Source organism: Mus caroli, unplaced genomic scaffold, assembly GCF_978045245.1.
Source record: "Mus caroli unplaced genomic scaffold, Mus_caroli_1 scaffold_16, whole genome shotgun sequence".
Taxonomy (NCBI): domain Eukaryota; kingdom Metazoa; phylum Chordata; class Mammalia; order Rodentia; family Muridae; genus Mus; species Mus caroli.
In genome coordinates, this window is record NW_028227271.1 from 20,282,524 (window position 1) to 20,298,940 (window position 16,417).

The following is a 16,417-nucleotide window of genomic DNA, read 5'->3' on the forward strand; positions in this document are numbered from 1 at the left end:
TAATAGAGATGACAGAAATAAGTGGAAGATGCCCCTCCCCCTTGCCCAAAGCTCTTCATCTTGCCACACCCTCGGCCATGCACATAAGACTTTTTCATGTGTTGCCAGGCATGCCTATGGTGTTGCTTTGACTTTAAAAATAGAAAGAGCTGTTTCAGACACCTTTGCTTCATATTCTTGGAAGTTATCACGTCATGACGAACATGCGGGATATCACTCAGCTAACATTTTCCGAGCACCTTCCTCTGCCAGGCATTGTGCTAGGTGCCGAACATGCCAAAGTAGAGGGTGAAGATTCCAGCTGGGGAGGCATGCCCAGTGAGGAGTGCCCCAGGCTCACAGGATGAACACACTGGGGATGCGGGTAGCCGCAGTGTTCTCCTGGTGGAGCCTCTTCTTCAGGGACCCAGAGTTTCCAAGCATTTCCCCCCCTCCCACACACTGTTTTTTGGTCCCCACTCAGAGAGCATCTTGAAAGTGATTGCTGCAGAGTCTGCATCCTGATTTATGTATGGCTCAAGCATCTCCAGCCTGAGAATCCCAGTTCTGGGCTGCAGGGATGACTCAGTGGGGATGGCGCATGGGGCTGGCTCAGTAGGTAAAAGCACTCACTTCTTAAGTCCTATGACCTGCATCAAATCCCTGGAACCCACAAAGAGATGGAATGAGAGAACTGACTCCACACAGTTGTCTTTTGACCTTTGTACATTCGTGGAGGCATGCACATGGAGCCCTGCTACCCACCCACCCCTGTTTACACATATACAGTAATGCGTTTTAAAAAAGAAAATCCAAATTTTGAAGTGGTTCTGACTCAGAAACTTTCTGAGCTCCAATGTGACATCCAAGTGTCCAAGTCAAAATGCAGGCCCACAGAAATCCTGAGTCACGCAGTCTCCAGGCTGTGAGTTCCAAAGTAACAAACATATGGGAACGTATGAAACATACTGAGACTTGAGGTCCCTTCTCAGGTCCCCTACTATAGGTAGAAATCCCATGACCCCCATGCACAGACCTGGAGGTATAACCATCTCTCAGAAAAATCACTGATGGCTGGATTTACCTTGTATTGAAATACTGTAGTATATTTCTAACTAGTTTTTGCCAGGTGTCTTCTACTGGCCAGCTTTTTAAGAAGGTGTTTTTTAAAGACAGGTTTTCACAGAGTTTCCTAGGCTGGCCTCAAACTCAGAATCCTCTTGCCTCAGCTTCCTGAGTCCTGAGATTTTAACCATGCACCACTGTGCCTAGCTTTTGCCATCCTTTTATGTTTTCTGTCTTTGTGTAACTTAGCCATGGTAGGTTTGCATGTGTCTGGAAAGACCCTGGTTTTTAGGGCACCCCTCTTTGGGGCATAATAACCTAGGGATCTATTGAGCTTCTGTGACAGCCATTGTGTGTGCAACTTCCTTCTTCCTAGAAAGACTCTATGTGTGTGTGTGTGTGTGTGTGTGTGTGTGTGTATGTGTGTGTATGTGTCTTCTCTTTTCCTTATTCCAAGTAACCATGAGTGTGTTTAACTTTTCAAAAGCTTGCCTCTTAGCTTCATGATCTTCTATCATTTTCTAGACTCTGATGTCTTTCTCCTCTGATCTTTGCCACTGATACTGTGTTTGCTGTTCTTCTTTAGTAGTTTTTGTGTTTGGGTTGGTGTAAGGTTGTTGATGTTGGAGATGGGAGATATTCTCTTCTCCTTCCCCACCCCCTCTCTGTGTTCATGTTGCTTACATTCCTGCTGTGTCTCCCCTTCTCCTAAGGTCCCAAGGACAGAGGCACGATACTGATACCGCCAGAGTTCACTCTGCAAAACGAATGAGTTTGTTGGGTTTCCTAGAGTGTAGGTGTGAGGGGTTGCTTGTAGGTGCGTGGGTGTGCCTACCCCAATAGGCAACTCTACTCGGCAGGAATGAAGACCTCCCCTTACAACATAGATGGAAACCACACAACCCCCACCACCACCCCAGTCTCTCCAGACTTATACACTCTAGCTTTTCCCAGGCCAAGTGCAGCTAAGGCAGAGTTGCAAACAATAGGTGATGGAGGGTAGGGGGATGCACAGGTGAGGGTCTCATAAACTTCCACCCTTTCCAGAGAGGCTGTAAACAGTCAGTAGGCCCAGCCGAGAGGATCTTTTGCAAGAAAGCACAGCTGAACTCCCCAAGATGGTAGTGTGTGGCCCAGAGGACAATCTCACACAACAGCCCCCATGTTAGAGCACACATGTGTCTGCCACGGCAGCGCATACTGCACGCTGGCTGACCTTTCCTGCAGGCTAGGGAAGCCACTGGCCTTGCGCTCTGCCGCACTGAAGGGAGGTTTCTGCAGGACTGCATAGCTGTCCTCGCAGAACAACACCCTAGCAGTGTGAGTTGCCATCACTCACTGTGAGTGATCCAGTTTCACTTTCCCTCCCTGAGTTGCACATTAACATTTTAAATATTGATCGTGTAAGAGGCGTGAAGTGGTGCCCCGTAATTGTCTTAATTTGTCTTTGCGGGGCTGACACTGAGGTTGGCTGCCTCCAGGTACCAACCTGCTGTGACTCTGCCTCCCTGGGAGGGGATCTTCCTCACATCCTAATGGGCTGTCAGCTCAAACAGAAGGGGTTAAAGTGAACTTTATCACCTTCAGGTTTAGTTCTTTATAATCACGTATGCATCCGAGGAGACCATGATCCTTGTAAGAGCTCTCTCTCTCTCTCTCTGCTTGCTTCTTCCTTTCCATTAATGTGCTACTCAGTCTTTTCAAGTTTGTGTTTTAGTATAATCAAACTCGTCCATCTTCTCTTCCTTCAATGTCTTCTATCATTTAAATTTGTCACTCATCGTTCCTGCCCAGCTTGAGCTGAAAGCTCTGTTCTAGCTGATGTCTCGTTCTTAAAAGTTAAACACTTCAATCCATTGTAATATAAGTTGGATGTTCAAATTAATTTTTTTCCAAATGGATGATTTATTTTTCTGTTGCTGTTTATTAAGCTACCATTTCTCCCCCCAATGTTTTAAAAATAGCTTATCCATAGTTTTTTTTACATTTGTGTGTGTGTGCATGCGTGTGTGTGCATGTGTGTGTGCATGTGTATGATGTGTGTGTATGTGTATGTGTGTATGCATGTGTGTGTGCATGTGTGTGTGCATGTGTGCGCACATGTTTGTGCATGTATGTGTGTGCATGTGTATGTGTGTGTGCATGTATGTGTGTGTGCATGTGTGTATGCATGTGTGTGTGCATGTGTGCACACATGTGTGTGCATGTGTATGTGTGTGTATGTGTATATGCATGTGTGTATGCATGTGTGTGCATGTGTGCGCACATGTGTGTGCATGTATGTGTGTGCATGTGTATGTGTGTATGCATGTGTGTGCATGTGTGTGTGCATGTGTGCGCACATGTGTGTGCATGCATGTGTGTGCTTGTGCATGTGTGTGTGCATGCGTGTGTGCATGTGTGTGCACATGTGTGTGCATGCATGTGTGTGTGTGTGCACACGCATGCCTCACACCCACCTTTACATGTGTTCATGCTCATGGCATAGCACATGTGTGTGGAGGTCCAAGGACAACTTGCAAGAATCAGGTCTCTCCTTCCATCACATGAGGTTGGGTTACCAGGCTTGACGGCAAGCCCTGTTACCCAGCTGGTTTTGGTTTTGATGTCTGCATTGCTGTATCCTAAATGATAGCTCATAATTTGACCCAACCTGTGTTCCCTATGTGGATTTCTACTGTGCACAAACCATTCTCTGTACATCTTGTCTGGAGTGGCCCATTCACTGAATAAAGACAACTTGTTTATTCTCCGTTATGGCTTTAGAGAGGAGGCTGGTGCCCTGAGCTGTCAGTTACTTGTTCCTCACTGTGGTTTTTTTCCAGTTTAAATGGTGAATGTTGAAGACTCAGGATGGTATTCCCTCGTGAAGGGAAGCCCTATCAGATCCCACGATGAGCAGCCTGCACTGGGGCTGAGCTAGGAGTGAAGAGTCATGAGTGCCTGCAAGGAAGAGTACTGTGGTCACTTGGTCTACAGGGTTGTCTCCACAGCCCTCTAAACACACCTCTCTTTCTTTTATCCAAAGGTATCCTTAATTGCTCTCTGCTGTAGGTAGACTCAGAGCATCACAGGAAACCAGACATAGTCTTAATAGTCCTGATCTTACAACCTCAGTCTGTGTTTAACATGGCAGGTCTTGTCTGGCTTTCAGTGCCTACTAAGCACCTGTCCCTGAGTGGTCCCAGCTGCTCTATCCAGAGTCACCCTTGACCTGAAACAAATGGAAGGCAGCATGGGGTGTCTTGGGTTAGCAGGCTCCCTCCTGCCTAGACCATCTGCAGCAAAGATGGCTTCCTTATGCAAATGATCAGAATCACTGGACCAATCCAGGGCACCACATGCAAGCATGCATGTGTTTGTGATGGGTGGTTCAAGGACCAGCAGCCTTTAAAGGGATTATTCCAACCGACAGGACTCAGACCTTGATATCCCAAACCCCTAGGCACTTTGCAGGGACTTTGCAGGGACTGGAGTCCTTGATTTTCCTGGCATCCTCTCTTCCCCTTTGAACTCACAGGTCTCTCTCTCCACAGCCTCCAGGGCTGTTTTTCCTTCATTCTTCTAGATGTAGTAACTGTAAAACTGTAATCAGTATGTGAGAAGCACTTACTTCACAGGAGAGAGTCCAGGAGACACAGAGTGGCAAAAGCAAAGCCCTTTACTCTGTGACCTTGCAAGGTCGAGCTCATCTTAGAGAATAGGCAGACGTGGCTGGTGGGCCTGGTCTGGCACACAGTGATGGGTTTATATCCCTAATTGCATTTTTCTGCCCCCTCCGTGATAAAGGGGTGATGCAGATATAGGCCAGATCAGACCAGATTAAAAGCCAATGAAGACAGGTTTCTTGGGAGGCGGCTCTCAGGTGGGTTCACTGATCTCACAGGTGGAGGTCCCTGAAGCCACACATTCCGGGCTAGAGCAAGCGGGTTTTATAGAGGCGTGATGAGGTGAGGCGTGATGATGTGGCAGCTAGGAACTGGGATGGTGTCCATACAGGGTCAAAAAAATGAGCCCCCCGGTAGGCGCTCTTGGGTGGGTTGCTGGAAACTCGGAGACAAGGAGTGGTGACTTGTTAGCCAGGAGTTCTCTCCAAGTGGGTGGGGAGTTTTCTCAGTGTGGGCAGGGCTCTCGGAAGGAGGGGAGATGGGGTTTCTGAGCCTGTACAGAGGATAAGCAGCTGTTCTGGCCCAACAGCCTGAACTCCTTGTGAGTTATTCAGGAAGATCCAATCTTTCCAGTGTCTAAAACCCCATCACCATCACCCCAGATTTCTTAGCCTATTGGTTAAGGTCTCAAAACTTTATCTAGTGTATATCCTGGGCCTCGAGAGCCCCCCCCCTTTTCTTACCCAAGAACTGTCACACAGCAGACTGCCTGTAACTTTTCAACCCTAGGATAAACCAACAGTGCTTAGAGAAACAGGTGCCAGCTGCCAGCCAGGGAAGACAGGGGCATGGTACCTCCCGCCTGTCTGTGACTCCCGGTGAGTTCTGAGTGTACCTCATACTGAAAATGTCCCCTACAGTGATTTGATTCTTACAAGTGTCCAGTGTGGTGGCTGTGGCACCGGAGGAAACTCTGTGTCAGAGTCCTTTCGAGTTTTGTTCTCCCCAAAAGCAAGCGGGTCAACAGTCCTAATGCCACTTGAAGTTCTACTGCTGTCCTGCCACGTGAAGGAACCTTTGCTGTGAGACACTGGAAAATTGCCAGTCACTCTGTCCACAGCTGCAAAGGAAATGCCAGGGCTGTGAGGACCTATTCGTGTTATAGGTATCCACAGCCATCGTCCCAGGCCCAGGTAGCTTTTGTGTTGGCCAAACAGTGACTTCAGTGGAGATATGGTAGGAACCAGCCCACATCCTTTTTCTCAGTAGCAGTTGTCACAGTCTTCCCTGGCCCTAGGCAAACACAGAGAAGCAGGACTTCCTCCATTTCCTGGTGTGAGCTGCTGTCCCACCCGGTCCCATTCTGCCACTGTGGCTCTTCCTCATGCACCGGTCAGTGCAAGGGCTCCACACTGACCAACAGCCCCATCTCCATGGCTTATTTTGGAGATGGGGAAGCAGCTACAGGATGAGACTGTAATCCTGAGGGTCCCTCTGTGAGATAGGGTCAGCTCTCACCCATCACTTCTGTGAGCCTGTGCTCTACCCAACAGACCTTGCTGCTCCTGTGGCTTCCCATGGCCATCATTCTTCAGAGCCCCATTTGCCGACACCCCAACTGCTTGGGATGTCCTTTCTTTTTGGTTTTTTGAGACAGGGTTTCTCTGTGTAGCCCTGGCTGTCCTGGCACTCACTTTGTAGACCAGGCTGGCCTCGAACTCAGAAATCCGCCTGCCTCTGCCTCCCGAGTGCTGGGATTAAGGGATGTCTTTCCTTATCGAAGTCATCTTGGTCCGTGGCAGACAGTCCTGCCTGGCTTGAATGAAATGCTTTATAGCAGTGGTTCTCTCCCTCACTAATGCTGTGACCCTTTGATACAGCTCCTCACATTGTGGTGACACCACCCCCCCTCGCAACCATAAAGTTATTTCATTGCTACTTCATAACTGTAATGTTGCTTCTGTTAGGAATCATAAATATCTGATATATAACCCCTGAGAAGGGGTCACGACCCACAGGTTGAGAACCACAGCTGTGGAGCAGGCTGGGAGGAAACTCAGTTGTAGCCTTGCCTGTTTTGCAAGCTTGCTCTCTGTGAGTATCCAGGGCTGTCCTTGATCCGGGAGCTCTGGGATGACTGCTAGGCTGTGTCTGTGTCCTAGGCAAAGGCCATGAGTTTCCACATAAAAGGCTCAACTCTGGCATCTATTCACTATACTGGGGCTTTTTGTATGGATCTCCAGAACCGGTTGTACCTGGTTGCACTTTGGCTCTACCCAAGCACCCCATGGGTACTTTCATTAGGGCTGGAAATCCTCACAGGCACGAAGCACTCTGATCATCCTATGGTGTGTGCTGACTCCTTTAGCCCACAAGTACAGGAGTGCTCCAGCAGGAGCTTGGGCCTTGGCAGAGAACCATGGTCTCTGTCCTGACAGTGAAGTCAAGCAATACGTGCTGTCCTGCTTGGGCCTCTCATCCCATGATCAGCTATCAGAAAATGTGGCAGGAGCCAGAGGACTACCCACTGATGGGCCACTTGGCAGTCAGCCTGAGACAGAGCACAGAGCTGGGAAGCCAGTGGGGCAGGCAGAAGGCCCTGTGTACCCTTAGGGCATCAGCCAGGCTGGGCCCACTGGAGAGGGAGGAGCCTGCCATGTGTAGGAGGGAGCTCAGTGGCATTCAAGCAAGGCAATAGAGGGAACCGGCCAGACTAAGAGTTTCACTTGGCCTGCACCAAGTTCTGGATGCTCATTAGAATGAAACCACAGTATTGCCATTGCAGCTGGGAAAAGCAGGCGTCAAGGCCAGCAGTGCATGGGTAGACCCCCCTAACACCCAGACTGTATGATGGCTCAGCGGGCAGGAGGCACTGGTAAGCCTGCCCAGAGGGTGACAGTAGCTGGAGAGGGGAATCAGGACAAAGTTGAAGCTTTAGGCACTGAGGAGGGGGTAGTGTGAGCCATGGCAGTTCTGTCCTCACCTCTGAGTCTTCCTCCTGCCTTCTTCACTGCTGCAGCATGCACCACACTCTGCAGGGAATTCCTGTCATGTCCTCCTAGCAAAGCTCTCGGGATCCTGGACCCACCATGACTGAACTCTGTTCTTGCCACCCTGTGTCGCCTCCTTTGACGGCAGCCACCGTCACGCCATATACAATATGATTCATCTGGTGTTTCTTCTGCTGTAAGTCTCCACCCTGGTTCTTAGGGTGGGGAAGACACAGGGAGCAGGCAGGATGCTGACTCAGGGATGCAGAGTAGGGGTCACCTGGGATAGTAAAGGATCCCCGAATGCTAAAGAGAGGACAAGAGCCAGGTAGATGGCCCACAAGACCCAGGGTTTGATTCCAGTCCCACGTGGAGGGTACTCTCTCATTATGACTTAGGTTACTAGTGCTATTCATGGAAATTCTAGGGAAAGAATTTTTAAAAAGCCGTGCTTAGTCCTGTTACTTATAGAGTCACGTGTGTTCCAAACGGGAAAAGAAGGAAACGGTAAAGGAGAAAGTGGATTACCTATTCGCATAAGAGTTAGCGACAGCCACGACAAATATAGCCAGAAACAGTGCTACTAATATAGGCAGAGGTAGCCACTGCTGATGTAGCCAGGGATAGCTGCAGCTAGTACGTTTTCTATTTCTTGTAGGATCTGTGAGTATACACACTCGCATATACAAGTTCACAGAGACTCATAGCTGGAAATGTCTGAGGTATAATTATGGTCTGTTTTCTCACAGAAGATTGCATCAGAGACATTCTAATTCTATTTTAAAAACCTGAAATGTATCTTGCCATCTCCACAAGTCAAAGGGCTTGAACCATTTTAAGGTTTATATTACATATTGCTAAAATGCACCGCAGAAAGGTGCTAATTTATTCTTACAAGGGAGGCTCACAAGAGCGTTTTGGCAGGCTCTTAACACGGATGCTTTGAGTCCTTGCTAATTTGATAGTCAGCAGTATAGTTTCTTGTTTTGATTTGCCTGTTCTTGATCCCAACTGATGTTTTCATTTTTCATTACAGTGTGGGTGCATGCTTTTGTGTGTGTGTGCGCGCGCATGCGAGTGCATTTATATGCGTGCATGTGTACATGTGTACGTGTGTGCATGGGTAGGTAACAGGGCAGCTCGTAGGCATGTGTTCCTTCCTTGTTTGCTTTCCATTTACCATGTGTGTTGAGCTTTGTCATGTTCAGTTCTGTATGGCTTGAGGCTGTCCTATAGCCTTCCTGAATCAGCCTATTAGAGAAAACACAAACCAAAGTGAACATGTGCACTGTTGATACATTCACAGGATTCCCTAAGGGAACTAAACCATAGAATGAGAGGAGTATCTGTTAAAATGGGCTCTTACACCTTATGATCTGGGTAGTCCAGCAATGCTGTCTAACATAGAGGGGCCTGGAACTTGTTAGCTGCTCAGTTCACTAGGCTGGGTGTCTCCGTCGTCCCCAGTGGGCCTGGACCATTTCTGGAAGAGCCGTGGTCCAGCATAGGGCTTTGGATGGCTGACACCATCATGGCTGGAACAAAGCCTCCTGGGAGCCAGAACTGATGTCAGTTCCCATGTTCTTCACAGCTGAATTGAAGTGTCCCTTGGAGTGACAGTGGAATGTAAACAGCTAGCTCTCCTGGAGGCAGTCCAGCTGTTTTCCAAAGGACTGCTTGGCTAGAGCTCCCCTTTGAGGCTGTGAGGCATGGGGCGAGATTCAAGTGACTGGGCGGCTTGTCCTCCGAAGTTCAAATTGTTCAAAGAGGAAAAGCACAAAACAAGACATACCAAGATGTGTGTGTGTGTGTGTGTGTGTGTGTGTGTGTGTGTGTGTACACAAATCATAGGTTCAACATGCAATTAGCATTATCAGAAATAATTAACCCCAAATGGGGGCTCTGAGGGCTGGCTCTCCCTGTCTCAAGCCAACTAGTAACCCTCCCCTGACACCTCAGTCCTCTATGGTCAGCCAGCCTCACTCTCACTTGGAGGATTTCTGTGGAGACAGGCACCAGTCATCCAATGTCTGATGGCAGTGATGGCCTTTCTGCAGTGGACTGTTGTCTGCACACAGGCTCAGCCTGCTGCCACATGGCACAAGTGGAAGGAAGGCAGAGCTGGCAGAAAACAGATTCGCATACAGCAACATAGCTGACAGGACAATGCCGCAGGCATTTCTTGTCCTAAAGAAGCAGCCGTTTGGATTTAGCTGTAGTCCATGCAGGGGATGGTGACCACAGACTGAGAGATACCTCATCACAAGTAGAGGTTTGGGGCCGAGCAGAGAGACGCACATGATCTTGACCTGCTAGTGTCAGATGTTTCTCTGGTCTGCAAATCTCAGGGACAAAGACTGTCACTCCGCAGGTTGTTCTTGTCACACTGTGTGGGGGCCGACAGTCCTCAAGGCATTTCTGAAGACAGTAATGAAAGAAAACACCCAGAGGCAAGTGATAATGTGCCCCCCACACACACCTTGCCTGCCTGCCCATGGCTTTCTCCACTTATAAGGATTCGTGTGCTGGGTAGGGCCACCCGTATGACCAAGGGTACCCGTCCATCTCAAGGTCTACCCTCATTGTTATTGTTACTGTGGTTTATTTTGTAGGGCTAGGGATTAAATCCAGGGCCTTGTGATGCTAATTCAATACCCTGCCACTGAGGGATACCCCAGCCTACAAGCTCTGCCCTAAATCGCTGTACAGTCCCCTCTGCTATGTTCAGTGAACAGTCACAGGCCTCCAAGTTGAGGTAACCGGTACTTTTAAGAGCCATCATTCCTGCCAACCGAGGTAATTGAGCTCATCAAGTAATGAGTTTGAAAGACTATTTCAGGGACATCAGAATTTTAACCAAATTCCTTGTGTCTTCATTCAGAATTCGCCACCACTGACAGAACATGGTGACACAGGGTGGTACAATCCTGATTTTCTCCTTGCTTTTGAGGAATCATTCTTTGATGCTATTTTGCAAAATGACTTTGTTTGCCTTAGATTTGAAACTTCATATGAATTCATAGCTACTGGTTTTGACTCCACATTAAGTATCTAATCCATATGGTATTATGGGAGGGGGGACTGTTTTTAATATTGTTGTCTTCATTTCATGCAGATTTGGACTTAAAACCAGCACGAAAATCAACTGGAAGCAGTTTCTTACAGCAATTTATGAGCGGCAGAAGTTGGAAGTCAGTAAGACAACTCCCCTGAAAAAAAGAAGCAGGTACCTTTGAACCCCACTTTACAAGCCACAGTATGTATTAGGTTACTTTTTCACACGGTATGCATTAGATTATATATTTTCATTTATTCAGCGGCCAACTGTCCTCACTGACTGTCAACGTCTTCCTGGCACTTTACAGTTTATAAATGATTTTGCATTCATTTTTCTTGCATAAAGTTTCCCTAAGCGATAGAGATGGCGTTCCTAGTCCTTTCTACAGAGAAAAACAAACAAACAAACACCTGCCTGAGTGATACCAGTGGGGCCACACACCCAGAGCTCAAGGCCCCTCCAGCACACACACCTGCTCACAGGAGTCCCTCAGCTCCAAGCGTGTCCCCGGGAGACGGTGTGCAAGCAGACACTTGCTGCGTGTTTTATGGAAAGGGAAAAGACGCACTAAGCCGCTTTGCTGCAGCTCTGCTGCACGCTGCAGTCACTCTCTTCCCTCAGGCCCCGGTGTTTGTTGCCGCTAATGCCTGTCTAATGGCTGTCGTAACGTCCAACTGGAAGTTGGAGCGGCAACTCAGAAACAGAAAATAAAACAGAAGGAATGAGACGGCTGTTTAGAATTTAGACTTTAGCTCCAAGGAGTCTCTGGTTTATACTACTGTGTGATCTTTATTGATATGAACCAAGAATTAAACAGAAAAGGTGTTTTGTTGTTGTTTCTCTCACACACACACATATATATATAAAACACGCATATACATATTATATATATGCAAATATGTATACACATATACACATACATGTGCATACACACATATACATATATGTATATGTGTGTATATATGTGTATATATATGTATATGTATATATGTGTATATACACACATGTTGTAAAGCAAAAATTCACCACAGAGTTAATTCTGGAACTGTGTCCCTGGGACCTTCCCTGCCTGAGGACTCAGATATTTAATGACCAAGCTGGCTACCATCTTTCCAAGTGTCCAGAGTCCTTCTGCCCTGCTCCTAGGGGGCAGCTGTGAGCCCACGTCATAAGCAGTCACCTCCATTTTCCTACAATTTTCTTCTCTGGCAGCACCTCGTGTAGGGCTGTCCAGAATAAAATTAAAGTTTTATATATTATAAAATTAAAATTTTATATATTTGTATCATCCTTTTTTTTTCCATTAGAGATAAGGTCTCACTGTGTCACCTAGGCTGACCTTGAACCCATTAGCCTCCTGTGTAGGATTATAGGTGTCTACCACCATGCCCAGCTGCTTGCTGGCTTTCATTGTCTTGAACGCAGCAGTCCTCCAGTGAGGGAGCTGTGCCTCCCAGGAAGCCCTTGCCAATGTCACAAGACATCACAAGACATTTTTATTGTCATGTGGGTGTGATGATGCCTAGTGTAGTCTGTGGTAAGGAGACAAGAGGTACAAGAGGTCTTCCTACAATGGAGAACACCCTGTCACTGTGCCTGGTATCCTCGATAGTAGGCAGATAGGGATGACTTATACAGTATCTGCTTGTGCCAATACTCCCTTTCAAGAGACAACCTCTTCCCGTTAGTCACGTGATCCTGAGGCACAGTGCCAGAGTGAATACATTTCTGAAAAGGGGTAGTAGGTATGTTCTTGCAGAGCTGAATAGACATTGCATCAAATTGCTAGCAGGCATGGGAATGGTCCAGCAGGTGAATGATCTCATCTCGTGCCCTGTCTTGTGGGAGCAGAGGATGTCTGTTAGGTAGTGAGGGATGGGAAGCCTACAGCTGAGCTTCCTTTTGAAGTATCATACTTTTCAGTTGCTATAAGAAAACACTATGACCAAGGGAACTTATTTTTAAAAAAAAATTTGTTTGGGGCTCATGGTTCCAGAGGATTAGAGTCCATGAGCATCATGGGAGGGAGCATGGCAACAAGCAGGCAGGAATGGTGCTGGAGCCCTAGCTGAGAGCTCACATCCTTAACCACAAGCAGGAGGCAGAGAGCTAACTGGGAATGACACGGGCTTTTTGGAACCTCAAAGCCCACCCACAGCAACACACCTCCTCCAATAAGATCATGCCTCATAATCCTTCCCAAATAGTTCAACCCCTGGGGACCAAGCACTCAAATATGTGAGACTAGGGAGGCCATTTTTCTTCAAAGTCCCATACGAGGGGCTGGGTCTCCCTCTCTGATGGGAGTTCACAAGAAAGCCTCGGCTCTCGAAGCGAATGGCCATGGCCTCCAAGAACACTCATACAGTTGATGGAACATCAGGGTGAAGAGTCCGAGGTGAGAAAGGACAAGAGGTCCTGAGGGGGCAGGTGGCTCTGGCATAGTCACTGGAGGGCAGGGGCTGGGGCTTCCAATTCCTTCAGCTGTGAGACCTCAGGGCGCTGTTGGCCAGCAATCTTTGGTTTCCTTCCTGGATTTGAAAGTTGTCTGACTAGGGTTGATCAGGATTGGAGGCACAGCTCATGGATGTCTGTCAATGTCTCTTTCAGAACATTCTTCTGTCAGGCATTCCCTCTAAGCAAACAGGCCTGCCCCTATATACTACCCTTTTTGAAGAAAGAGCCCCGCAAAGCCAGTCCTTGCTCTAAGAACAAGTCTGAGGTACAGTCTTCTTCCTGTGTTTCTCTTGCCCCCTTTGTAGCACTGAAGCTAGAAACCGGTCACGCAAGGAAAATATCATCAAGAAGTTATTCAAGTACTCAGAGGATCGCTATACAGCCCTGAAGAAGACCTTATTACTTATCAGTTCGGTAAGGACCTGGACCCTTCTCTGGGAAAGACCCACAGGAGGTAGGAAGGTTAATGCTCAGTGTGGCCAAAGAGTAGAAAGACGGTCAGGTGGCTTCTTCCTGTCCGTGAAGACGCAGTATCCAAAGGGTCCTAGCGACAAGGATGTAGGACATTAGAGTTCTCATGCGCTGCTGGTGGGGACGAAAGCTTGCACAGCTGCTATGAAGGAGAGTGTCCTGGGTTTTGTAAAGATCAAAAGATGAACCGTGTGACCCAGTGATTCCTAGGTATCAGCCAAGAGAAACAGAGGCCCTTCCTCACAAAGACACGTGTATACATGTTGCAAGATGGAGATAACCCAGACACAGATAAGTAGTGTGTACCATGTAGTGTGTACAGAAGAAGACAGGGATTCAGGGACTCCATGGCAGCCAGCCTGGCTCCAGGTTCAGAGAGAGACCCTGTCTCAATAAGGTAGAGGGACATCAGGTCACCTGATAACCTTCTCTGGCCTTCACACATGACACGGGATACCTGTACTCTCATGTGTACATGCACCACACATGTACACAGAAAATATTAATAAAGACAAGACCTTCAGGGGCTAGAGAGAAGGCTCAGTGCTCAAGAGCACTTGCTGCTCATTCAGAGCAACCAACTTCTTATGACTCCTCTTCTGGGGCATCTGACACCAAGGACACCAGGTACACACACACACACACACACACACACACACACAAACACACTCACACACATATACACATATACACACAAACACACTCACATACACATATACACACACATACACACACATATACATACACACACATACACACATGCACACATACACACACACAGACACACACATACATACACACATGCACACATAGACACATACATACACATACACACATATACACATACACACATATACACATACACATGCACAGACACACATACACACACATATACACATATATGCACACATACACATACATACATACACACACACACACATACAAACATATGGGCTCTCACACAAACACATATAAAAATAAATTAGAAAAATAAGAACCGTGCGGTCTTCTCAGCTTTTAGACCCACATTTTACCACACTGTGGCAGTCAGTGATGGCTGCTGGTGACACTCAGAATGTCCCTCTTTGAGGTAGGGGCCCTGTAGTCTTCTTTTCCAGTAAACAGGGTCTCTTGGTTTTCACTTTTAGTTAACTTATCCACAGTGTTCCATTCTGTGGGAACGTGCAGGACCAGAAGGGTTTGCTTTGTGTAAGATGGAAGAAAGTTCTTTCTCAGCAGCTGCCCATCTATGTAATCCATGGCTTTGGTGATAGAGGAAACACATCCGACTAATATTCTGAGTAAACTGGCAAGCTGCCATGGAAATGCTGGGAAATTCTGAGCCAACAGGCAGGACTGGAAGGTGGATACCCCTGGGAAGGGGTTGGCCTGTGCCTCCTAAAAGGCCCTCATTCCTCTGGACTATTTCCTGCCTGTTTTCTGGTAGGGGAACAGTTCTGGGAAGAGCCTTAGAAAGTTTTAGTGGCTCCCACCTCTGCCCTGCTTTTATCACATGTGGTCACATGGTGGTCACTGGCTGCTGTTGTCAAGTCTTGACCCAGCTTGGCTGAAGTTGATGCTTTACTGATGCTGAGAATGCACAAAGCTTCTCCCGCCTTCGAGAATATACAGTTTCTAAATTCCTGATGTTCTTTACGCTCTCCTGCTCAGACACCCAGCGGACACATAACTTGGGAAGAACTGCGGCACATTCTCAACTGCATGGTTGCGAAGTTAAACGATTCAGAATTCAGTGAGCTGAAGCAGACGTTTGACCCCGAGGGCACTGGAGCAGTGAGGGTCAACTCCCTGCTGGATGTGCTGGATGACAGCACTAAGGTAGGCCCCCAGCAGCAGGCTCTTGGCTGGGTGACTCTCGAAGCCAGGCAGTCAAGTGTGCTCAGCGAAAGACAGTGTAAGATGATGGATAAATCAACGACCCCACATTCCCACGAGGTTTCCAGGTACAGCTAAGTGCTTGTTGTTTGGTTTCAGTTTTGTTTTTTAAAGCATATTAAGGATGTCACCTGACATTTCTGAAAAAACAAAAAAACAAACAAACAAAAAAAACAGTCCTAAAGTGACAGGTGATCCAGTTACAGCCAGGTCTTGCAAAAGAGCACTTGAGAGTCCCATGTGGTAGCCCCAGCACTGGACTGGCTGAGGCAAAAGAAGTACTGTGAGTTCGGGGCTATCCTATGCTATGGACCCTGTCTCAAAAAAAAAAAAAAAAAAAGTAAACAACTACAACAGAAAGGTGTTTGGGAAGAAGTCCCATGTCCTGAGCTGACACTGTTCCATGGGTGACTGCTCATAGCAGTAGCTTGCAGTCATTGCTGCTCTTGATTGAAAAATAGTCAGTTTTATTAGAAGAGGCTCTGTGGCAGCCATTAGCACTGGCAATCTTCAAGGTCATTTAAAAAGTCAGGTCAGTCACAAGCATGGCTTTGCTGTCAGAATGTTTTGTTGTTTGCCTTCACTGTAGAGGGACACTGCTGTGCTGAGCACAGACCATCACACGTTTAGTACTTCATACTTCAAAATGTATAGATATATCCATGGCTTTACACACACATACACACACACACACACACGTCCATGGCTTTACACACACATACACACACACACACACACATACACATGCTTGCTCATATGCATGCTCACACACACACACACACACAAACACACATGTCCATGGCTTTATACACACACACACACACACACATGTCCATGGCTTTATACACACACACACACACACACACACGCTTGCTCATATGCATGCTCACACA

At 47.4% G+C, this 16,417-nt stretch overlaps 1 protein-coding gene across 5 annotated transcripts in view; it reads left to right on the forward strand.

The window, feature by feature from the left end:
- Efcab6 (EF-hand calcium binding domain 6) overlaps positions 1-16,417 on the forward strand; it is a 206,172-nt gene that overhangs the window by 111,181 nt on the left and 78,574 nt on the right. For all 5 annotated transcript variants that reach the window (XM_085831456.1, XM_085831457.1, XM_021183280.3 and 2 more), the window contains 3 exons: positions 10,758-10,868; positions 13,463-13,571; positions 15,300-15,467. In XM_085831456.1, the coding sequence (XP_085687582.1) occupies positions 10,758-10,868; positions 13,463-13,571; positions 15,300-15,467 (388 nt within the window). The remainder of the gene's footprint in view (positions 1-10,757; positions 10,869-13,462; positions 13,572-15,299; positions 15,468-16,417) is intronic.